This window comes from Callithrix jacchus, chromosome 2 (genome assembly GCF_049354715.1).
Source record: "Callithrix jacchus isolate 240 chromosome 2, calJac240_pri, whole genome shotgun sequence".
Taxonomy (NCBI): domain Eukaryota; kingdom Metazoa; phylum Chordata; class Mammalia; order Primates; family Cebidae; genus Callithrix; species Callithrix jacchus.
In genome coordinates, this window is record NC_133503.1 from 3,688,410 (window position 1) to 3,714,287 (window position 25,878).

General features: G+C 42.0%; 1 protein-coding gene across 13 annotated transcripts in view; it reads left to right on the forward strand.

The window, feature by feature from the left end:
• The window catches only part of TYW1 (tRNA-yW synthesizing protein 1 homolog (S. cerevisiae)), a 249,595-nt gene that overhangs the window by 42,128 nt on the left and 181,589 nt on the right, over window positions 1–25,878 (forward strand). For all 13 annotated transcript variants that reach the window (XM_008981271.5, XM_008981274.5, XM_054252460.2 and 10 more), the window contains 2 exons: window positions 8,770–8,887; window positions 20,788–20,840. In XM_008981271.5, the coding sequence (XP_008979519.3) occupies window positions 8,770–8,887; window positions 20,788–20,840 (171 nt within the window). The remainder of the gene's footprint in view (window positions 1–8,769; window positions 8,888–20,787; window positions 20,841–25,878) is intronic.

Here is a 25,878-nt window from a genome sequence, read left to right on the forward strand (position 1 = left end):
AACTGAAGATAATTTGAAGCACAGGAGTGATTTCTGAGAACTAGAGCACTGAAGTTTGAAATATTGGAATGTTAGGGAGATAGATGCAGATTGAGGGGAATGGGGTGTTCGGGGTGGTGTGTTCGGGGAACCCTGAGCAGTTGGGTGTGGCTGGAGTTGAGCAGGGGTGGGGTGTTTGGAGAGCTGTGACATGGAGAAAGGACGGGGGAGGATCCTGGAGGCTTCTGCAGACCTGTAGTGACGTCTGCGCTTTCTCCTAACGGCAATGGGAGGCAATGTGATTTGATTGAATAGGAAAATGGGTTGGGGGTGTGGGGAGAGAGGAGAGTTCCAGTGTAGGTTTAAAATACTAGGAGGCCGGGCGTGGTGGCTCACGCCTGTAATCCCTGCACTTTGGGAGGCTGAGGCTGGCAGATCACCTGAGGGCAGGAGTTTGAGATCAGCCTGGTAAGCATGGTGAACGAAACCCTGTCTCTACTAAAAATACAAAAGTTAGCTGAATGTGGTGGCCTACACCTGTAATCCCAGCTACTTGGGAGGCTGAGGCAAGAGAATCAATCGTTTGAACTTGAGAGACTAGCTGAAATCACACCACTACACTCCATCCTAGGTAACAGCCTGAGACAACCCTGTCTCAAGAAATAACGTCAAAAAGGAGAAATCAAAATACATACTGGATTATCTTACTCAGTCCTCACAGGGACCCTGAGATAACCATACTAATACCGTCTGCAATTCACCATTTCACAGTTAAGCAACTGAGGCTTAGGTAAGCAATTTGCCCATCGTCAGATGGCTGGTAAGTTGTCGGGCTCAGGCCTACACTCCATCTGTTTGTGTCACTCCCCTTGGCTGCCTCCCCAGGGAGGAGTGGTTCCCAGAAGAGAAGCTCCAGTGTTTAGAGAACTACCAGTCAGGAGGAGCCTGATAATTTTTATTGTTTATTTTCTTTCTCTTATGTTGTGATTTGTAAATGTAGAGCCTACTGCTACAGTTTTTTTTCTTCCTGCAGTAAATAAATGATGCTAAATACTCCCTGCAGAAATGTTCTGGCTAAGCAGACAAGCACTAGCATCAGCATCATTAATTTTGGAAATAAATGGCAAATGCTTGAGGGTTACTCACTGGAGAAACATTTCAATTTACCAGCTATTGAAATTGCAGGAGGCTCTCAGTATGTCCAGTTCTGATTACAAAGTTCTATTGGTATTACAGTAGAAGAACAGGAAGCTAGTTTCATAATTATTTTTAAGGCTTTGGAGTGTATACTTCACCTAGAAACAAGAGGTGATGTGATCCAAAACAGAATCACTGTGTCACAGTAAAGCTATTCACACGCTTGGTCAAACTGCTTTTCCATAAGTGAAGGCATTGTTAGAACTTAGTATATACAATAGCTTTGAGTCACAGTGAAAATTGGTCAATTGAAAACTGCACCGTATCCTGGGGGAAGTACATTGATTAATTTAAAAATAAAAAAAAATGAAGGAAATACTGCACCATGACCAGTGAGTAATGGATTTGAGATTCGTTTATTAAGAAATAGAAATCTAAAAGTAGGGTTAAATTGCAGCAAAAGTTATTAAATATTAATAATTTATTATTTTTTTAACTGTGACTCGTTTTTGGTGATATAATTAATTTTATTGGTTTAAATTAATATGAAAACTCTGCTTCATGTATAATTACACATGAAGAAGAGGTTTTGTTTTTTTTCTTTTGAGATGGAGTCTTGCTTTGTTGCTCAGGTGTTACCCCAGCTCACTGCAGCCTCCACCTCCCAGCTTCAAGCGATTCTCCTGCCTCAGCCTCCTGAGTAACTGGGACTACAGGCATGCACCACCGTACTTGGCTAACTTCTGCATTTTTATCAGAAATGGGGTTTTACCATGTTGGCCAGGCTGGTCTCGAATGCCTGACCTCAAGTGATCCACCTGCCTTGGTCTCCCAAAGTGCTGGGATTATAGGTGGGAGCCACCATGTCAGGCCTGAGTTTTTAATATTGAAAATTGCCAGGTTTAGAATTAGTGAAAGAAGTGGGTCTATATTTCCAAGTCTAGAAATAGCTGTCTGGTAGTTTTGAGGCATTTCTTCATTTGTTCAGCCAAGATTTGCTGATTTCCCACCCTGGGCTGGCATGGCTCCAGGCCTAGCCAGGTTGACTGTCTAGAAAAATGATCTCTAGAGAATTTGGGCATTCTATAGCCAATCTTACCTTTTTCTTTCTTTCTTTTTTTTTGAGATAGACTTTGTTGCCCACACTGGAGCACTGTGGCACCATCTCGAGTCACTGCAGCCTCTGCCTGCCGGGTTCCAGTGATTCTTGTGCCTCAGCCTCCCCAGTGTCTGGGATTACAAGCGTTTGCCACCCACGCCTGGCTAGTTTTTGTATTTTTAGTAGAGATGGGGTTTCACCATGTTTGCCAGGCTGGTCTTGATCTCCTGTCCTCAGGTGATCTGCCCACCTTGGCCTCCCAAAGTGCTGAGAATGCAGGAATGAGCCACCACACCTGACCTAGCCAACCTTTTGTACAGGAATTGATTAGAAAAAGAATCACCTGATGGTAAAAACAGATCAGACAACCAGAAAGACTGTTTCTCAGGAGAAATGTATGTTTGGTAAGAAAAGCCCTGTTTGTTGTGAAACTCATGTTTGGCGGTTTCCAACTATATGGCATTTTACCTTTAGCAAATCAGTGTTTGGCCTTGTTTTTATCCTAGGCAAAATTAGGTGGTACTGTGGTTTCTGGGATGATGGTGTGAAAACGAGTTGGATAGTATTGTGTGATTTGTTTGCTTTTATTTATTTTAGAGACAGAGTCTTGCTTTGTAACCCAGGCTAGAGTGCAGTTGTATGATCTTAGCTTACCGCAGCCGTGAACTCCTGGGCTCAAGATTATTCTGCCTCCTCAGGCTCCCAAGTAGCTCAGAAAACAGGCATGTGCCACCATACCTGGCTAATTAAAAAAATATTTTTTTGTAGGGAGGGGAATCTCATTATGTTGCCCAGGCTGGTTCCAACTCCTTGGCTCAACCAGTCTTCCTGCCTTGGCGTCCGAAAGTCCTGGGTTTACAGGCATGAGCTACTGCACCCAGCCAGTATTGCATGATATCTTAAAAAAAGAAAGGCGCATCAGTCATTAGTACCACTGCTTTCTTCCCATTATTACATAAGATTCATGTAGTCCTGTCGGTTTATAAAGAATGTTTTATGTATTCATTGCCATTTTTGTAAGTGCTTAGGAAGTTAGCTCATAATTGGCTTTCCTGTTTGCTTGTTGGGCCACTGGGGAGGACATGAGTTTTCTTTCAAGGCAAGTGGGATGGGTATGGGAGATGGGAGGGCTGGAAGTAGAGGTGGGAGACAGTGAGACCATTTAGTTTGGCTTTTGCAGTTGCCCCTTAGGAGAAATCAAGGCCATTGACAAGAGCTATGGCATTGTAGATGGAGAAAACCCTCATGTCGGGAAATCCAACCCTAGAACTGTTTTACTGCGCCGTGGACTCACTGCTGGATGTATATAGAAGCCAGTACTACGGCACTGGCTTTTGAGAAATGGGAGCTGACTGGCAAAGAGATAGGAGAAAACACTCAAATGTGTAACCCTGAGCTGGAGGCTGGGGCAGGTTTTATAGGCAGAGGGATTACCATGAGGCAGTACAATATAAGGAAGCATGATCTAATTGGATCTTGCAACAGAATGATGCCAGGAGGTGTGATCTGATTGGAGCATGCCCTGAGGTGATGCCGAGGCGTGATCCGATTGGAGCACGCCCTTGAGGTGATGCCGAGGCGTGATCCGATTGGAGCACGCCCTGAGGTGATGCCGAGGCGGGATCCGATTGGAGCACGCCCTGAGGTGATGCCGAGGCGGGATCCGATTGGAGCACGCCCTGAGGTGATGCCGAGGCGGGATCCGATTGGAGCACGCCCTGAGGTGATGCCGAGGCGGGATCCGATTGGAGCACGCCCTGAGGTGATGCCGAGACGTGATCCGATTGGAGCACGCCCTGAGGTGATGCCGAGGCTTGCTTCTTAATTCTCCCTTTTCCCTGATCCGAGCCCTTTGGTTCTGCCTGTGGTTGACTTCTGAGTTCTGATTGCCTCTGGTGTCACTCACTGGGCACACTCGGTTCATCTGTGCTCGAGTTACCTGACGTACAACCTGGGGATTCATGGCAACTGAAATAAAACTTACTGTTTTACTACACATAAGTGAACCAGATCGGGCTGGTTATGTGGTTACAGAACTTGACCGGCCATCTTTGAATGGGGTGGTGCAGGAGAGGAAGAAGTCAAGGTGAGCTGATTCTGGGATCTCATTAATTTCTGCGTAGCCCATGTAACAGCTATGAATGGATAAATACGTGAAAAGACACGGGTCTTACGTGGTTGCCCTGTTGTTACATTCTGGGCAGAGAGTAAACAACGTCTGCACCTGCAGATTAGTTAGCATTTGAATCGTGCGTTAAAGCCCCTCGTGCAGTGTTCGGAGCCGCTGCATTCCTTTTCAGAAGCGCGGTCACCGCGGCACGTGGAAGGTGGGACTGAGCCGCCCTCCAGGGAAGGAGTGATGAATGTCTTAGTCCTGAGCGCCCCAGACCTTTGATCCTCGCCTTTATGGCCGACTGCAGGGTTGCAGCACTCACGTTTTATAACCCGTCCTTTCTCTGCTGACGACGCAGGGACACCTTTAGAATCTGTTCCTTTCGTCGGGGCCACAAGTCTGTTTAAAACCCCAAGAGGGTGTCTGGAGTCTTGGGCATAGTGGTCAGAGGCCAGTTTCGGATTTACATGGCCCTTGGGTTTAGCAAATAAGCTGGTGGTGTTTTGTGGTGACAGAGGCTTTTGAGGGCATACACTGCCATCTCTTACCAGTTTTTTACATGGTTAGCAGCTTGCTATAGGGTTGCTTCAGAGAACTGAAATGTTTTCAAGGTTGGGATTTCTTCATGTCGTTTCACCACGAGACTTCTTTTCTTTTTTTTTTTGAGTCGGAGTCTCGCTCTGTCTCCTGGGCTGGAGTGCAATGGCACGATCTCGGATTGCTGCCACCTCCACCTCCTGGGTTCAAGTGACTCTCCTGCCTCAGCCTCCCAAGTAGCTGGGACTTCAGGCGCACGCCACCTCACCTGGCTAATTTTTTGTATTTTTAGTAGAAATGGCGTTTCACTGTGGTGCTAGCCGGGATGGTCTCGATCTCCTGACCTGGTGATTCACCCGCCTTGGCCTGCCAAAGAGCTGGGATTATAGGCGTGAGACACAAGTCTTCTTTATCATGCTCACACCTTTGCTTTCAGACTAAAGAAAACAAAACAAAACAAAGAACACTTGGGTAGCTGAGGTGGGAGGCTCGCTTGAGCCCAGGAGTTTGAGACCATCCTGAGCAACATAGCAAGAGCTCATCTCAGAAAACAAAAGGCAGAGGGTTCCTTCTGTTCTAAACTATCTTAACAAAATAATAACTGGAGCCTTTTTATTTGTATAAAAGGCCTAGCATTAAGCTAATTACATTTATTATGAGAACAAATGATTGATGTTTGTTTATGAATTTTTTTCAGCTCCATCCAGTAATACGTAATTAAGAACCCTATTACTGGAAGCAAAAATGTTCATTTGCCTTGCATTTTGATTATATTTAGTAATTTGGAATGCCAGCTTTTAGGACAGATAGAACTTAATGTGTTTTTTTTTTTTCTCATTTGGTACATTTTACTTTCTAAAGTACTTTTTCACTGATTTCCTATTTCAGAGCATGTCCTTGAAGTAATCTGGAATGTAGAGATATTGACGCCAAATTTCATTTGCTGTCTGTGTATGCTAAAAATTTTTTTTTTTCAGATGGAGTCTCGCTCTGTCACCAGGCTGGAGTGCAGTGGCGCCATCTCAGCTCATTACAACCTCTGCCTCCCGGGTTCAGGCGATTCTCCTACCTCAGCCTCCCGAGTGGCTGGGATTACAGGCACACGCCACCATGCCCAGCTAATTTTTGTATTTTTAGTAGAGACGGGGTTTCACCATGTTGGCCAGGATGGTCTCGATCTCTTGACCTCGTGATCCACCCGCCTTGGCCTCCCAAAATGCTGGGATTACAGGTGTGAGCCACCTCATCTGAACTTTTTTATTTTTTGAGGCAGAGTCTCTCTCTGTTGCCCAGGCTGGAGTACAGTGGCGCAATCTCTGCTCACTGCAACCTCCGCCTCCAGGGTTCAAGCAGTTCTCCTGCCTCAGCCTCACTGGTAGCTGGGATTCTAGGCGCTTGCCACCATGCCTGGCTAATTTTTGTATTTTTAGTAGACACTGGGTTTCACCATGTTGGCCAGGCTGGTGTCGAACTCCAGACCTCATGTAATCTACCCTCCTCAGTCTCTGAAATCTCATGCCTGGGATTACAGGCTGAGCCACTGCATAGGCCGAGTGTCAAAATTTTTAATCTTGTTTTACATTTTATATACTGGGGACACTGAATGTTCTCAAAAGTACACAGAGTGACATAGTGAAATCTTATTACCTATTTCCTGGCCTCATCAACCAGCATCATATGGGCCATTCTTTCTCACGTAACCTTTGTATGTCCCCTTCTGTTTTGTTTTTTTATTTGTATTTATTTATTTTTAAGACAGAGTTTCGCTCTTGTTTCCCAGGCTGGAGTGCAGTGGTGCGATCTTGGCTCACTGCAACCTCTGCTTCTCAGATTCAAGCGATTCTCCTGCCTCAGCCTCCCAAGTATGTGGGATTACAGGCATGCGCCACCACACCCATCTGATTTTTGTATTTTTAGTAGAGATGGGGTTTCACCATGTTGATCTGGCTGGATGGTCTTGAACTCTTTGCCCCAGGTGATCCATCCACCTTGGCCTCCCAAAGTGCTGGGATTACAGACGTGAGCCAGCACACCCAGTCAGTGCCACATACTTGCCTTTTTTTTTTTTTTTTTTTTTTTTTTTGAGACGGTGTCTCACTCTGTTTCTAGGCTGGAGTGCAGTGGCATGATCTTGGCTCTCTGCAACCTCTGCCTCCCAGTTCAAGCTATTCTTCTGCTTCAGCCTCCCAAGTAGCTGGGACTACAGGCGTGGACAACCACGCCCAACTAATTTTTGTACTTTTAGTAGAGGTGGGGATTCACCATGTTGGCTGGGGTGGTCTAGATCTCTTGACCTCATGATCTGCCTACCTCGACCTCCCAAATTGCTGGGATTATAGGCATGAGCCACTGCACCCAGCCTCTGTTGTAGTTTGACGTAGATCTCAGACCTCATATCATCTGTGAGGTATTCTCATGTTTAGGTAGAAAGGGTGTTTCCCCTATTCACCTGGGGCTGGTTGGCCAGGCATTTAAAGTAGGCAGGCACCAGGGTGGTCAGGGGCTCATGATAGGGCCACTGCTAAGATGAGTTATTGTGGATCTCGGCAGCTGTCAGCAAGATTTGATGAGTATCTCCTCTAAAGTATAACACAGACTTTGTGTGTTGTCTCTGAAGTTAATACTGAGCACTCTGCCATTCCCAAAAAGATGTGGAGATATAATTAAAATATATGCAAATAAACTTTTGGCTGGGTGCAGTGGCTCACCTTTGTAATCCCAGCCCTTTGGGAGGCTGAGGTGGGCAGATCATGAGGTCAGGAGTTGGAGACCAGCCTGGCCAACACAGTGAAGCCCTGTCTTTACTAAAAATACAAAAATTAGCTGGGCGTGGTGGTGGTTGCCTATAGTCCCAGCTACTCCAGAGGCTGAGGCAGGAGAATCGCTTGAACCCGGGGGGTGGAGGTTGTGATGAGCCAAGATCACACCACTGCACTCTAGCCTGGGCGACAAAGTGACATGCTGTTTCAAAAGATAAAATAGAAGCAGCTATTGGGATGGCTGTTGGTGGTGGCAGGGTCACTTGGTCTCTGTGCTGATGGCTCTCAGGGTGGCTTACGGTCCTGTTTTCACTTGTTTTTGGGGCTTAGCGATGTAATACCAACAGCAGCTATAATTTATTGAACACCTTTTATGCATCAGGGGTTGTGTTGTGATTTTTTTTCATTTAACCTTCAACATATTTCTTCTCTATTGGTATTATTTTTCTTCCTTTTCAGGTGAGGGAATTGAAATCCAGAGAAAATAAAGAACTTGCTCAAGTTAGGTAGCTGTGTGTACTCAGATTGCTGAAAATGTTTGACACTTAGATAAGTGAATTGTAGATTTATGTTTTTGGGTGTGTACGTTTGAGTATATAGTTACTTAAAGAACATCCTGGCATGTCTTTAGATTGTTGTCTGGTTGGGAATCTGTTCACTTTGGAGAGGACAGGCTTTGTGAGCCATGGTTCATAACACACCTTAAAAAATTTTTTTTGAAAGTTATTTATAATTATTTATTTTTTGAGACAGAGTCTCTCTCTGTTGCCAAGGCTGGAGTGCAGTAGCAAGATCTTGGTTCACTGTACCTTTTGCCTCCTGGGTTCAAGTAATTCTCCTGCCCCAGCCTCCTGAGTTGCTGGGATTAGGTGTGAGCCACCATGCCTGGCTCATTTTTGTATTTTTAGTAGACATGGGTTTCACCATGTTTGCAAGGATGGTCTCCATTTCCTGACCTCAGGTGATCCACCTGCCTCAGCCCCCCAGATGCTGGGATTATAGGCATGAGCCACCCCTCCCAGCCTCATAGCGGACCTTTTTATTGATGCTAGGTGTTCATGATTGATGCTGGGTGTTCATGATTGTGCTGTTATTTGCATTGCACATTGCCAATTCTGGATTTCATTCTTTTAATTTTAATGCAGAGAGAAAAGGAACAGCAGGAAGCGAAGACTAGTTTGTTGGTGAACATGGGGAGGAACGAAGATGGTGAAGGAAGAGCTATGATAACTCCTGCTCTCCGAGAAGCCCTTACTAAACAAGGTGAAAACCTTCAAGAATCGTTGTGTGTCTACACTCTTAGGCATTCTAATCTACTACCTAGAATGAAGTCTCTCTCTAGTCAGCTTGGCAGCTATTCATAGTGGCAGATACAGCAGCCTGAAGATTCCCCTTCTTCTTTCTGCGGATCGCTTGTGCTGGCTGCCTGGACCAGCGAGTTTCTTTTCTGCTTGGTTAACGGGGACTTTACTATCAGTGTGGGTCAAGTACGCAGATCAAAAATGCTGTCATTGGGAAAGCTATTAAAAATGCATTGAAAAGCTTATATAATACGAGACTGGGTTAATTAGAAGTGTTTTATGTAGCGGTGTCATATCTGGATTTTTGTGGCCTTACCTTATTAAAGAGGTCATAGTTGCATGAATGAGTAATAATATTACTTTCCTGTGGAATAAAGAGTAGTAAAATGGGAGTCAGCAGACTGACCGTCTTTCCTCCTTTCCCCTCCCCTCTTCCTCTATATTTATGAGAGACCTTTTATATGACAGTTCTGGCAATGCAGAGAAACACAGGAAACTGTATCTGCTTCCAGGAACCGTCAGTCTGGTAGGATAGACAAATATATATATTTATTTGTATTTTAATATCTATATCTGTATTTTAATTAGAGTAGAAATTAATGTGGTTTCATTATAGATATAAATTTATATTGCTTTTTTCTGTTTATTTCATCTGCTTTTTGATTTCCCTTTTCCTGTTTTTCTGTGTTCTTCCAGATTAATTGAATTTTTTTAAATGGCTCTATTTTATGTTTTTTTTTTTGTTTATTTGCTGATAGTTGCTCAAGGTTTTACACTATACCTCTTTTTTTTTGGTTTTTTTTTTGAGACAGAGTCTGTCACCCAGTCTGGAGTGCAATGGTATGATCTTGGCTCACTGCAACCTCTGCCTCGTGGGTTCAAGCAGTTCTCCTGCTACAGCCTCCTGAGCAGCTGGGACTAGAGACACATGCCACCGTGCCCAGCTAATTTTTTGACATGTTGGCCATGCTGGTCTTGAACTCCTGGCCTCAAGTGATCCACCGCCTCAGCCTCCCAAAGTACTGGGATTACAGGCGTGAGCCATTGCACCTGGCCTACATTATATTTCTTTATTATTTTATACTATATCTTTGAGTAATGTTATCCTATTTAATGTGTAGAAGAGCCTTACAAATTATACTTCCGTTATTCCTTTCTTAAACTTGGTGTAATTTTTATCACACATTTTACTTTCACTTTTTAATTTTTTTGGTTGAGTCAGTTCTTGATCTTTTTCCTAGTCTGGGGTCCAGTGGTGTGATCATGACTCACTGCGGCCCTGAACTCTTGGGCTCAAGGAATCCTCCTGCCTCAGCCTCCTGAATAGCTGAGACTACAGATGTAAGCCACCACACTGTTTTACGTGTGCTCTAAAGCCTACACTTTATTATTATTTTTTTCTTCAACAGAAATATCTATTTTTATATCTAATTTAATCAAAACATCTATTCATTTCTGTGCTAAAGATTTATATGCTTAGAATCTTAGAATCTCACATATTTACTAACGTAGTTACCATTTTCGGCACTCCTGTAGGTACCATGTGCTATTCATGTAAGTCTGTGTTCTGTCCAGTATCCTTTTCTGTCCACCTGAAGGACTAGTTGTTTTTGTTTTTTTTTTTTCTAATTTAAATTTACCTGGGGCGACTCCAAGGACTTTTTAAACATCTCTCTTACAGTATAGGCTTACTGGTGATCGATTCTTTCAGCTTTCATATATCTGAAAATGGCTTTACTTTGCCTTCATTTTTAAAGGACATTTTTTGCTGGAGTTAGAATTGTAGATTGACAGCTTTTTTTTCTGTCAGTACTTTACTGACGTTACTTCACTGTCCTCTTGCTCACTTTGCTGCTGGTAAGAGTTCAGCAATCAGTCATCCTTTTGTTTGTGCCTTTAAATAGGATCATCCTTTTCCAACCCCCTGGTACTTCTAAGATTGTTCACTTAATGCTGATTTTGAGCAATTTAATTGTAATGTGTCTCAGTATAGTTTTCTTCATTTTTCTTTTATTTGGTTTTGTTGGGTGTGTTGGTTTTGTGGATTATTGGTCTTCTTGAAATTCAGACCAACTTTTGCAATAATTTCTTCAAATATTCCACCCTCCGCTTCCTAGAAAACTACAATTACATTACATGTGTAATAGCCTGCTTGAATTTGACCCACAACTCACTCATGTTCTATTCATTTAAAAAAATTTTTCTGTTCCACTTTTCATTTTTGATAGTTTCTACCACTATATTTTCCAGTTGTGTAATCTTTTCTTCTCTAATGTCTCATCTTCCATTAATCCTATTTAATGTATTTTGTTTTTTAAATATGTATTATATTATAGATTTTTTATTATACTTTATGTTCTGGGGTATATGTGCAGATCATGCAGGATTGTTGCAAAGGAATATACATGGCTATGTGGTTTGCTTCCTCCATCCCCACCATCACTTATAGCTGGCATTTCTCCCCATGTTATCCCTCCCCAACCCCCCTACCCCCACTATCCCTCTTCTAGTCCCCCTCAGCAAACCCCAGTGTGTGATGCTCCCCTTCCTGTGTCCATGTGTTCTCATTGTTCAACACCCACCTATGAGTGAGAACATGCAGTGTTTGATTTTCTGTTCTTATGTCAGTTTGCTGAGAATGATGGTTTCCAGATTCATCCATGTCCCTACAAAGGACACAAACTCATCATTTTTGATGGCTGCATAGTATTCCGTGGTGTAGATGTGCCACATTTTCCTTGTCCAGTCTATCATCAATGGGTATTTGAGTTGGCTCCAGGTCTTTGCTATTGTAAACATTGCTGCATTAAACATATGTGTGCATGTGTCTTCATAAGAGAATGATTTTATAATCCTTTGGATTTATACCCGGTAATGGGATTGCTGGGTCAAATGGAATTTCTATTTCTAGGTCCTTGAGGAATCGCCACACTGTCTTCCACAATGGTTGAACTAGTTTACACTCCCACCAACAGTGTAAACGTGTTCCTGTTTCTCCACATCTTCTCCATCATCTGTTGTCTCCAGATTTTTTTAATGATTGCCATTCTAACTGGCATGAGATGATCTCAATGTGGTTTTGATTTGCATTTCTCTAATGACCAGTGATGATGAGCATTTACCATATGTTTGTTGGCTTCATATATGTCTTCTTTTAAAAAGTGCCTATTCATGTCCTTCCCCCACTTTTGAATGGGTTTGTTTGTTTCTTGTAAATCTGTTTTAGTTCTTTGTAGATTCTGGATATTAGCCCTTTGTCAGATGGGTAGATAGCAAAAAATTTTTCTCATTCTGTTGGTTGCCGATTCACTCTAATGATTATTTCTTTTGCTATGCAGAAGCTCTGGAGTTTAATTAGATCCCATTTGTCTATTTTGGCTTTTGTTGCCAATGCTTTTGGTGTTTTTTTAATTTTTTTATTTTTTATTTGTATCTTTTGAGACGGAGTTTCGCTCTTCGTACCCAGGCTGGAGTGCAATGGTGTGATCTCGGCTCACCGCAACCTCCACCTCCTGGGTTCAGGCAATTCTCCTGCCTCAGCCTCCTGAGTAGCTGGTATTACAGGCACACGCCACCATATCCAGCTAATTTTTTTTTTGTATTTTTAGTAGAGACGGTGTTTCATCATGTTGACCAGGATGGTCTCGATCTCTTGACCTCGTGATCCACCCGCCTTGGCCTCCCAAAGTGCTGGGATTACAGGCTTCCCAACACCATTTATTAAACAGGGAATCCTTTCCCCATTGCTTGTTTATGTAAGGTTTGTCAAAGATCAGATGGTTGTAGATATGTGGCGTTGCCTCTGAAGGCTCTGTTCTGTTCCATTGGTCTACATCTCTGTTTTGGTACCAATACTGTGCTGTTTTGATTACTGTAGCCTTGTAGTATAATTTGAAGTTGGGTAGCATAATGCCCCCGGCTTTGTTCTTTTTGCTTAGGATTGTCTTGGCTATGTGGGTTTTCTTTTGGTTCCATATGAAGTTTAAGTTGTTTTTTTCCAGTTTAGTGAAGAAGGTCTTAGGTAGCTTGATGGGGTTAGTGTTGAATCTGTACATTACTTTAAGTGGTGTGGCCATTTTCACGATATTGATTGTTCCTAACCATGAGCATGGAATGTTTCTCCATCTGTTTGTGTCCTCTCTTATTTCCTTGAGCTATGTTAGTTGTATTCCCAGGTATTTTATCCTATTTGTAGCAATTGTGAATGGCAGTACATTCTTGATTTGGCTCTCTTTAAGTCTTGTTATTGGTGTATAGGAATGCTTGTGATTTTTGCACATTGATTTTGTTTCCTGAGACTTTGCTGAAGTTGCTTATCAGTTTAAGGAGATTTTGGACTGAGACAATGTTGGGGGTCTTCTAAATATACAATCATGTCATCTGCAAATAGAGACAATTTGACTGCCTCCTTTCCTAATTGAATACCCTTTATTTCTTTTTCTTGCCTGATTGCTCTGGCTAGAACTTCCAATAATATATTGAATAGGAGCAGTGAGAGAGGGCATCCTTGTCTATGCCAGATTTCAAAGGGAATGCTTCCAGTTTTTGCCCATTCAGTATAATATTGGCTGTAGGTTTGTCGTAAATAGCTTTTATTGTTTTGAGATACGTTTTATCGATACCTAGTTTATTGAGAGTTTTTGGCATAAAGTGTTGTTGAATTTTGTCGAAGGCCTTCTCTGCATCTATTGAAATAATCATGGTTTTTATCTTTGGTTTTGTTTATGTGGTCGATTACATTTATAGACTTACATATGTTGAACCAGCCTGGCATCCCCAGGATGAAGCCTACTTGATCGTGGTGGATATGCTTTTTGATATGCTCTTGCAGTCGGTTTGCCAGCATTTTATTGAAGATTTTTGCATCTGTTTTCATCATGGATATTGGCCTGAAGTTTTCTTTTTTTGTTGAGTCTCTGCTGGGTTTTGGGATCAGGATGATGTTGGTCTCATAAAATGATTTGGGAAGGATTCCCTCTTTTTGGAGTGTTTGGAATAGTTTCAGAAGGAGTGGGACTAGCTCCTCTTTGTGTGTCTGGTAGAATTCGGATGTGAACCCATCTGGACCTGGGCTTTTTTTGGTTGCTAGGCTATTAATTGCTGCCTAAACTTCAGCCCTTGTTATTGGTCTATTCAGGGTTTCAGCTTCTTCCTGGTTTAATCTTGAGAGGGTGCAAGTGTCCAGGAATTTATCCATTTCTTCCAGGTTTATTGGTTTATGTCCATAGAGTTGTAATCTCTGATGATGGTTTGTATTTCTTGGAATCGGTGGTGATATCCCCTTTCTCATTTTTTATTGCATCTATTTGATTCTTCTCTCTTTTCATTTTTATTAATCTGGCTAGCAGTCTATTTTGTTGATCTTTTAAAGAAAACCAGCTCCTGGATTTATTGATTTTTTTGAAGGGTTTTTCTGTCTCTCTCTCCTTCAGTTCTGCTCTGATCTTAGTTATTTCTTGTCTTCTGCTAGCTTTTGAATTTTTTTTGATCTTGCTCCTCTAGCTCTTTCAATTTTGATGATACGGTGTCAATTTTAGATCTTTCCTTGCTTCTTATGTGGGCATTTATTGCTATAATTTTCCCTGTAGACACTGCTTTAAATGTCCCAGAGATTCTGGTATGTTGTATATTCGTTCTTGTTGGTTTTGAAGAACATCTTTATTTCTGCCTTCATTTCATTGTTTATCCAGTCAACATTCAAGAGCCAGTTGTTCAGTTTCCATGAAGCTGTGTAGTTCTGAGTTAGTTTCTGAATTCTGAGTTCTAATTTGATTGCACTGTGGTCTGAGGTTTGTTATGATTTCCGTTCTTTTGCATTTGTTGAGGAGTGATTTGTTTTCAATTATGTGATCAATTTTAGAGTGGGTGTGATGTGGTGCTAAGAAGAATGTATATTCTGTGGATTTGGGGTGGAGAATTCTGTAAATGTCTATTAAGTTTGCTTGGTCCAGGTCTGAGTTCAAGTCCTGGATATCCTTGTTAATTTTCTGTCTCGTTGATCTAACATTGACAATGGGGTGTTAAAGTCTCCCACTATTATTGTGTGTGAGTCTACATCTCTTTGTAATTCATTAAGAACTTGCCTTATGTATCTGGGTGAGCACCCAGGATTTAGGATCGTTAGTTCTTCTTGTTGCTTTGATCCTTTTACCATTATGTAATGTCCTTCTTTGTCTCTTTTGATCTTTGTTGGTTTAATGTCTATTTTATCAGAGACGAGAATTGCAACTCCTGCTTTTTTTTGCCCTCTATTTGCTTGGTAAAGCTTTCTCGATCCCTTTATTTTTAGCCTTTGTGTATCCTTGCATGTGAGATGGGTTTCCTGGATACAGCACATCGATGGGTTTTGGCTTTTTATCCAATTTGCCAGTCTGTGTCTTTTGATTGAGACGTTTAGCCCATTTATATTTAGGGTTAATATTGTTATGTGTGAATTTGATCATGCCATTTTGATGCTAGCTGGCTGTTTTGCCCATTAGTTGATGCAGTTTCTTCATTGCGTTGATGCTCTTCACCATTTGGTATTTTTTTGGAATGGCTGGTACTGGTTGTTCCTTTCTATGTTTAATGTCTCTTTCAGACGCTCTTGTAAAGCAGACCTGTTGGTGATGAAACCTCTCAGTACTTGCTTGTTTGCAAAGGATTTTATTTTTCCTTCACTTACAAAACTTAGTTTGGCTGGATATCTAATTCTAGGTTGAAAGTTCTTTTCATTTAGGATGTTGAATATTGGCCCCCACTCTCTTCTGGTTTGTAGGGTTTCTGCTGAGAGATCTGCTGTGAGTCTGATGGGCTTCCTTTTGTGGGTAACTGGACCTTTCTCTCTGGCTGCTCTTAGCATTTTTTTTCTTCATTTCAACCCTGGTGAATAGAAGAGGAATATCTTTGTGGTGGTCTCTGTATTTCCTGGACTTGAATGGTGGCCTGCCTTGCTAGGTTGGGGAAGTTTTCCTGGATAATAACCGGAAGAGTGTTTTCCAGCTTGGATTCATTCTCTCTGTCACATTCCGGTACATCTATTGAACATAGATTGTTGAGTCTTTTCACATAATTGCACATTTCTTGGAGGCTGTTCATTTCTTTTCACTCTTTTTTTCTCTAATCTTACCTTCTTATTTTATTTCGTTGAGTTGATCTTTGATCTCTGATATCCTTTCTTCTGCTTGGTCGATTTGGCTATTGAAATGTGTGTATGCTTTGCGAAATTCTCATGCTGTTTTTTCAGCTCCAGCCAGTCATTTATATTCTTCTTTAAGCTGTTTGTTCTTGTTAGCACATTGTCTAACTATTTTCAAGGAGCTTAGTTTCTTTGCACTGGGTGAGAATATGTTCTTTTAGCTCTGAGAAGTTTGTTATTACTCACCTTCTGAAGCCTGTTTCTGTCAATTCGTCAGACTCGTTCTCCATCCAGCTTTGTTCCCTTGCTGATGAGGAGTTGTGTTCCCTTGGAGGAGGAGAGGTGTTCTGGTTTTTGGTGTTTTCATCCTTTTTGTGCTGGTTTCTTCCCATCTTCATGTATTTATCTATGTGTGGTCTTTGTAGTTGGTGACTTTCAGATTGGGTCTCTGAGTGGGCGTCCTTTTTGTTGATGTTGATGTTATTTCTTTTTGTTTTTTCAGTTTTCCTTCTAACAATCAGGCTCTTCTGTTGTAGGACTGCTGGAGGTCCACTCCAGACCCTGCTTGCCTGGGGATCACCTGTGGTGGTTGCAGAATAATAAGGGTTGCTGCTACTTTCTTCTTCTGTAATCTTTGTCAGATGTCAGCCTGAGCTCTCCTTTATGAGGTGACTCTTTGGATATATGGGGATCAGGGACCTGCTTGAGGAGACAGTCTGTCCCTTATAGCAGCTCAAGTGCTGTGCTGTGAGCTCCACTGTTCTCTTCAGAGCTTCTGGGCAGGTACGTTTAAGTCTGCTGCAGCATAACTCAACTGCCTTTTTCCCCAGGTGCTCTGTCTTGGGAAGGTGGGGCTTTATTTATAAATTCCTGGTGTGCTGAACTTTTTTTAGAGATGCCCTGCCCAGCAAGGGGTAGTCTTTTCACAGTTTGCCTATAGAGGCATTGCTGAGCTGCTGTGGGCTCTGCCCAGCTGCTGAGTGAACTTCCTTGTGGTTTGTTTACAGAGGTACAGTTGGAACTGTCTTGGTAGCAGTGGACTGCCTTGGTAGTGGTGGGTTGCTTCAGTAGTGGTGGACTGCCTCGGTAATGGCGGATGCCTCCCCCCACCGAACTGGACCAGCCCATGTCCAGCTGCACTTGCTGCAAAACTCTCAATCCAGAGGGTTTCAGATTGCTGGTCTTTGTGGGAGTGGGACCTGCTGAGCCAGATCACTTGGCTCCCTGTTTCAGTCCCCCCTTGTTTTCCAGTTGAATGGGTGGCTCTGTCTCTTAGGCATTCCAGGTGCCACTTGAAACGGCTGCTGAGATTTGTGTGAGTTTTTGTGTGGAGATCTGCGGCGCCGGCTGAAATAGCCATGCTGGAAACTCGTGGTACTTTTCAGCCCAGGAATCTCCTGGTCTGTGGGCAGTAGAAACTCATTTTTAAATGCGGTGATCGCTCGCCCTCTGTGTTGTTCTCTCTAGGAACTGCACTCCAGAGCTGTTCCTATTTGACCATCTTTGATCTGCACCTTAATGTATTTTTCAACTTAGACATTATAGGTCTCATTTCTAGAAGTTCAGTTTGGGTCTTTTTGTATTTTCCACATCTCTTACCTTTGTGAGCCTACAGAATACAGTTATAACTGTTTTAATGTCCCAGTCTGGTAATATCTTTGCCATTTCTGGGTCAGCTTTGGTTGATGGATTATTTTCCTTGTTGGTCATGTTTTTCTATCTGTTTGCCTGCTTCATATTTTTGATTGGATGTCAGATCTAATTTTTCCTTATTGGGTGCTGGATTTTTTTATATAAACACCCTAATAAACACTTTTAAGCTTTTTTTTTTTTTTTTTTTTTGAGATGGAGTCTCGCTCTGTTGCACAGCCTGGAATGCAGTGGCACAATCTCAGCTCACTGCAACCTCTGCCTCCCGGGTTCAAGCAGTTCTCCTGCCTCAGCCTCCTGAGTAGCTGGGAATACAGGTGCATGCCACCATGCCTGGCTAATATTTTGTATTTTTTAGTAGAGACTGGGTTTCACCATGCTAGCCATGATGGTCTCGATCTCGTGACCTCATGATCTGTCCACGTGGGCCGCTTTTCCCCCCCAAGGACAAGATTAAGTTAAGAAATAACTTGAGTTTTATATCCTTTTTTTTTTTTTTATATGACAGAGTCTTGCTCTGTTTCCAGGCTGGAGTGCAGTGGTGCAATCTCGGCTCACTGCAGCCTCCACTCCCCAGGTTCAAGCGATTCTTCTGCCTCAGTCTCTTGAGTAGCTGGGACTAGAGGCATGTGCCACCATGCCTGGCTAATTTTTTTATGTTTAGTAGAGACAGGGTTTCACCATGTTGGCCAGGATGGTCTCGATCTCTTGACCTCATGATCCGCCTACCTTGGCTTCCCAAAGTGTTGGGATTACAGGTGTGAGCCACCGCACCCGGCACTTTTACGTCTTCTTAGATGAGAATAGAGGCAGCTCAGTACAGGGCTAATTATTCCTCACCATTGAGGTAAAACACTTCTATGTAGTCTACCTAATGCCTTGTGCATCTTTAGATTTCTAGTCTGACTGGCAGAAACAGGTATACTTCTTAGCTTGTTGTAATCATCAGGCATCACCCCCAGTCCTTTCCTTATTCTCTCCCTCTTTTCATTTGGGGTAATTTCTATCACTGTGTCTTCCAGTTCAGTAATTGTTTCTTCTCTAATTTCTAGTCTTCCAAAAATGATTCTTTCCCATCCTGGGTAGTATTTCTTTGTGAATGTGCTACACAGTACTTTGGCAAATACTTGAGAGAAATCCTCTGTAGACTCTTGGAGTAGTTTGTAGGTTTCATCTCTCTAGTGTTCAATCCTGCAAACTGTAGCCACCTTTGTCTCCCCAGGCTCTGTTCCGTTTTCCAAACTCAAGAGTCCGTTGGGCTTCGCTTGCATAGTCTGTCTTTGCTACATGGCCTGGAAGGTTTCTAGACGGTAATCTGAGGTAATAAAGAGAAGGCTCCTCTTTATTGTTTCCCATCTCTGTGGGATCACCATCTTTTGTTGCCTGAGAAAACGGTTGCTTCATATATTTTGTTGATTTTTTGGTATTCCAGGTTAGGATTGTAAATCCTGTTCCTCTGTCTTCGCCAGATGCAGAATTCCACACTGTGATTTTCAGCAGCTGCACACTATTGGCTTCTGTTTGTGCCATGGTCAACTACAGATCTTCCATCCTATAATGTACAGTTGTTTTCCTTACCTAAATGCTGAATGTTATAGAAACCTGTTTATCTTGGGAGATAAAAATATAGAGCTAATGTAATAGAGGATGGTTTCTATGATAGTATGAACAGTGTCATGTAGAATGCTAAGAGAAGAACTAGAATTTCCTCTGGGGATCTTGTAAATGCATATTTGGTATCAGAGATTAGTTATTCCATTGGACTCAATTCCGCCTTCGAGTATATAAGCAGTGCTTTGTTTATTTATATGCAAGATGTTTACATAAATGTAGGCGAGGATAAAAGACAAAGCCCCGTAAATGTCGCCACTAGAGACTTGCAATCCAGATTGACATTGTTCCAGTGATCACCACAGTGCGAATACTGATCCGCTGACGCTGTCACCCAGACGGTATTTCTCCATTTGCCTTATTTGCCTGCAAGAGTCTTTTTGTGTGAATGACTCATGATAATTGTGGCTTATTACCTGAAGCCTCATGAGAAACGGTATTGAATGCTTTCTGAAATCAAAATGTACTGCTAGTTTGTACTACCAGTTTGTTCAAAAAGGAAATGAGATTACTTTGGCCTGGCTTTTTCCATGCTTTTCATGACCTAGGTAGCTCAAAAATTTGAAACAATAGGTTGTGGTGCTACTGAGAATTCACATTGAAGATATTAATTTTGATTTTAATTTGATTTTTCTCTCTTTGGGTCAGCATTACTTTGTTTTAATCTCTCATTGATACCTGATTCTTCATCTTCTCTTTCAAAGATTACTAATGATAGCGCCCCATTCATTCACTTGAAATATATCATTATTTTTGTTTTATGGCTCAGCATACAGTTCATTTTTATAAATGTTTCACTGATCTGTGAAGAGAATATGAATTCAGTAGTTGGTGAGTACAGGGCTCTGTAGGTTTTTGGTCAAGTTTATGTGTTGTGTTGTTTAAATCTTTTAGAGCGTTACTGAGTTTTCACCTATGAGATCTGTTAGATATAGAGAGGTTAAAATCTCCTCATATAATTTTTGGATAAATTTATTGTTTCTTGGTTGGGTGCGGTGGCTCATGCCTATAATCCCAGCACTTTGGGAGGCCGAGGTAGATGGATCACTTGAGGCCAGGAGTTCAAGACCAGCCTGGCCAACATGATGAAATCCCATTTCTGCTGAAAATACAAAAAAATTAGCCTGGCCGGGTGAAGCGCAACTGCAGTCCCAATTATTTGGTATGAGTGTCGATGAAACCCGGGTGGCAGAGGTTGCAATGGGCTGAGATTGCGACACTGCACTCCAGCCTGGGTGATAGAGCGTGACTGTCTTAAAAGAAAAGAAAAAGATGATTTCTTTATTTATTTTGAGTCTATGTTATTAGATACATATACATTTTAAATTGTTTTCTCATCTTGCTGAATTAAATCTTTAATGTTTTTTGCCATGGGTTGGTTAACTACAATAATTTAGTGAAAAAAAATTGCTAAATTTTAATGTCACTTTTTGGTATGATGCTTTGGATTGGTTCAACTTTGTGTTCCCTGCTTTTCTCTCCAGGTTATCAGTTGATTGGGAGCCACTCTGGGGTGAAGCTTTGCAGGTGGACAAAGGTATTTTTTTTGTTTTTATTCAATATGTCTATCATATGCAACTTTTAAATAGCTATTACACAGTGTCAATAAATTTACTATTTAGAGGTATAATTTACATTTAATAAAATGCGCATATTTTTAAATGATTCTTCAAAATGAGTTCAGCAAATTTTGATAGATGTAGAACCTATATTCACCAACTACAGTGAAGATATAAGCTGTTTTCCCTACCCCAATAAATTTATTGTGCCCATTTCTAGTCAATAACTCTCTGTCCCTAGGGAATTATTGTTCTAATTGCTATTAGTCTTATTTAGTTTTGCCTTTTTAGAATTTCATATTGAGTGGCCAGGTGCGCTGGCTAACACCTGTAATCCCTTCACTTTGGGAGGCAGGTGGGTGGACTACTTTAGGTTAGGAGTATGAGACCAGTCTGGCCAAAATGGTGAAACCCCGTTCCTATGAAAAATACAAAAATAAGTCAGGTGTGGTGGTGGGTGCCTGCAGTCCCAGCTACTTGGGAGACTGAGGCAGGATAATCACTTCAACCCAGGAGGCAGAGGTTGCAGTGAGCCCAGATCGCATCACTGCACTCCAGTTTGGGTGATAAGAGTGAGACTCCATCTCAAAAAAAAAAATAGAAAAGAAAAGAATTTCATATGAGTGGGATCATGTAATGTGCAGTCTTTTGCAACTGGCTTCTTAAACTCGACATATTTTTGAGATGTATCCGTGTTGTATCATGTAACATGTATTAGTAGTTCCTTCAGTTTCATTTCTCAGTAGTATGCCATTGTATGAATATACCAGTTTTAAAAATCTATACATAGATATTTGGCCAGTTTTTAGTTTTTGACGATAATGAAAAAAAGTGCTGTGAAGTTCTTTGACAAGACTTTGTGAATGTAACGTTCAGTTTTCCTTGGGTAAATACCTCGAAGCGCAATTGTTAAGTCATAGAGTGGGTGTATATTTAACTGTGGAAGAAGCTCCCAGACTGTTGTCAGTGTGGTTGTACTACTCTGTACTTGCTCAGCAATTTATGAAAGTTCTGTTTCTTATACATTCTCACCATCGTGTGCTATTGTGTAATTTTTGGCATTCTCATGGTTGTGAAGTAGGACCTCATTGTGGTTTTAATTTACATTTTGTTGGCGATGGTTGATGATTAGGAACATTTGTGTTTTATTTTTTTGAGACAGAGTCTCACTCTGTTGCCCAGGCTGGAGTGCAGTGGTGCCGTCTCCAACCACTGTGCCTCCCGGGTTCGAGTAATTCTCATGTCTCAGTCTCCTGAGTAGCTGGGGTTATAAGCGTGTCCCAACATACCCAGCTAATTTTTGTGTTTTTAGTAGAGATGGGGGTTTCACCATGTTGGCCAGGCTAGTCTCAAACTCCTGACCTCACGTGATCCACCTGCCTTGGCCTCCCAACGTGCTGGGATTACAGGTGTGAGCCACTGTGCCCAGCCAGGAACATCTTGTGTTGTGCGTATTGGCTGTTTATACTTGTGAAATGTCTGTTCACATCTTTGTTCAAACTGGTTGTTTGACTGTATTATTGATTTCTAGAAATTCTTTATATGTTGTAAATGTGAATCTTTTGTCAAATGTGCATTGTGAATATTTCTCTAGTCTGTGGTTTTTCTATTTCCATAAATGTATCTTTTGAAAGTTTTATTTTGGATACAGTTCAGTATATCATATTTTTATTTTATGGTTAGTGTTTTTCATATTTTTGTTTGTTTGTTTGTTTGTTTTGAGATGGAGTTTTGCTCTTGTTACCCAGGCTGGATTGCAATGGTGCGATCTCGGCTCACCGCAACCTCCGCCTCCTCGGTTCAGACAATTCTCCTGCCTTGGCCTCCTCAGTAGCTGGGATTACAGGCACGTGCCACCATGCCCAGCTAATTTTTTTGTATTTTTAGTAGAGACGGGGTTTCACCATGTTGACCAGGATGGTCTCAATATCTTGACCTCATGATCCACCCGCCTCGGCCTCCCAAAGTGCTGGGATTACAGGCTTGAGCCACCACGCCCAGCTGTGTTTTTCGTATTTTAAGAAATTTTTGCCAACCATGGCATCACAAAGATATTTTAGATTTACTTCTAGAAGCTTTGTATGTAGTCTTAATTTTTTTAAAGCAGTTTTCTATACTTTTAATTATAGTCTCTTACTCTTATATGTGTTAGATATATATTTTCATATTCCAGCTTGTAGTCTACACTGTTGCATGGTTGTGTGTTTAATGGAAACTAATGTCTCTGGGAAAACTCATTTTAAGGAAGAACATGCATATGCACGATGCATGCAAACAGGTAACAGGGAATAGTAAATATCACTTCTATCATATTTTTCAGTGTCTTCTTAATCAATAAAATGGAATCAATAAAACTGTTCCCATGCTGCACACACGAATGGCAGTGCCTTGCTCACCATGCCACACTGCTGCATGTCCATCCCACAGAGTTGCCACCATTTTTTTTGTACCTTCCCATCATTTATGACACTAGGCTTCTTCTAACACGTTCTTTCTTATAAATGTGTAAGAAAATAATAGTAAGGTAGAGAAGAAAGATTGTAAAGTAAGGAAGTATTAAAAGTATTGGCCAGGTGCGGTGGCTCACACTTGTAATCCCAGTGCTTCGGGAAGCGGGCAGATCATGAGGTCAAGAGATCAAGACCAGACTGGCCAACAAGGCAAAACCCCATCTCTACTAAAAATAGAAAAATTAGCTGGGCGTTGGCGCGTGCCTGTAATCCCAGCTACTCAAGAGGCTGAGGCAGGAGAATCCCTTCAACCTTGGAGGAGGAGGTTGCAGTGAGCCAAGAACCTGAGGTTGTGCTACTGCACTCCAGCCTGGCGGCGGAGCGAGACTCCGTCTCAAAAAAAAAAAAAAAATCCCCACAAGATATAGTTTGCAAAATTCAAATAGTCTTCCAGCTGCTCCACACCAAATCACTCTTTGAGTATGTGCATCAGAAAAATCTTATAGGAGGAAGAATCCTGTCCTGCACCACAGGTTTGATTTTTGTCTTATCATTTTTCCTTAGGTGAAAATAACGAATTCAGTTTCTTTTTTTCACTGCCATAGCAGGTCTTTAATGTAGATACAGAATCTTTGAGGGCTCAGTGGCTGAGGGGGCGGACAGATTTGTATGGTGAATTCCTCCTAAGCAACCTGTTTGAAATAAGCCAGTTATTTTTTATTTTTTTGAGGTAGGATCTTATTCTGTCATCCAGGGTAGAGTCCAGTGATGCAATCTTGGCTCACTGCAGCCTCCCACCTTCTGGGCTGAAGCGATCCTCCTACCTCAGCCTCCCAAGTAGTGTGCCACCATGCCTGGCAAAAATTTGTTTTTGTATTTTTTGTAAAGACAGGGTTTCACCATGTTGCCCATGCTGGTTTTGAGCTCCTGGACTCAAGTGACCTGCCTTGGCCTCTGAAAATACTGGGATTGCAGGTGTGAGGTTCCGCGCCTGGCCCCATATACAATCTCTGCTCACTGCAACCTCTGCGTCCCAGGTTCAAGCGATTCCCCGGCCTCAGCCTCTCGAGTAGCTGGAACTACAGGCACGAACCACCACCCCTGGCTAATTTTTTGTATTTTAGTAGAGACAGGGTTTCACCATGTTGGCAAGGATGGTCTCAATCTCCTGACCTGGTGATCTGCCTGCCTCGGCACCCCGAAGTGCTGGATTATAGGCGTGAGCCACTGTGCTGGCCCAGTTTTAACTTTTATGTTTGGGCTTATGATTCGTCTTGAATTAATTTTTATGAATGGTATGAGGTAAAGGTCAAGATTTATCCCACCTCCGCCAATATGGATATCCAGTTGTTTTGGCACCATTTGTTGAAGACTTGTCAACCTAAATAACGAAGAGGGGCTCTCCGGAAGAAGAAGGTGCTTCTTTCAGAATAGACCATTGCAATGGGAGTACATGAGCCACATTAAACTGTTATTGGGGAGGTACAGGAAGACACAGTTTACTTTTTAATTGTTTCATGAGTTATTATAAGTCAGATAACAGGGAAGACAAAAGAAGACAAAGAATTTTAGAGGAAAAAATGAGGGGGATTATGTAATTGTTTTGAAATAATTATCCTTGGCTACAAAGATGAATAACAAGGGTGACGGAGTCCGAGGTTAGACTGGCAGTTGCTGGGCAGATGACGCCATCAGAGAAGCATTTTTTTGTGTGTGCAAGGTTGTGGTTTTTGTAGAGCCTTTTTCATTACCTGGGATACAAGATAACTCTCTTCCTGGGCTTCTCTGCCTCTGTTTTTCTTAATATTAGTGACTCCATTTTGATGCTGACAACTTTTACAGTTCTTCCTTTCGATCAAGATCTTTCTCAGAGAGCATGACTGATCAGTCATCTGGTTATTTTTATTTATTTATTTATTTATTTATTTATTGAGACGAAGCTGAAGTGTAGTGGCGTGATCTTGGCTCCCTGCAACCTGTGCCTCCCAGGCTGAAGTGATTCTCGTGCCTCAGCCTCCCGGGTAGCTGGGACTACAAGTACTTGCCACCACGCCTGGGTAATTTTTATATTTTTAGTAGAGACAGGGTTTCACCATGTTGGCTAGGCTGGTCTCAAACTCTTGATTTCAAGTGATCCACCTCAAAGTTCTGGGATTACAGGTGTGAGCCACTGTGCCTGGCCTTTAGTTAAGTTTTGTTGTTGCCTAGTGTCTGGATGGCCCTGTCGTGGTTGCTGGTCACATCCCACATTGCGATTAGTGATTGGTGACTACGAGCCAGTTTCAAAACCCTTTTAGCCACGTTTGAGCAGCAAAGGAGGTTTGAAAGGAGTTGCTCTCAGACTAAGTCTACCTGGAGTCTCGTGTTAAGTTCAGTTTTGTCTGTTCTGTAGTCCTTTGTTACCATCTCAAAGTGTTGGACCAACATTATTTTGTTAAGAGTTATACTTCTGTAAAAATTTAAGAAGTAGGGAGGCCAAGGTGGGTGGATTACGAGGTCAAGAGATCGAGATCATCCTGGTCAACATGGTGAAACCCCGTCTCTACTAAAAATACAAAAAATATTA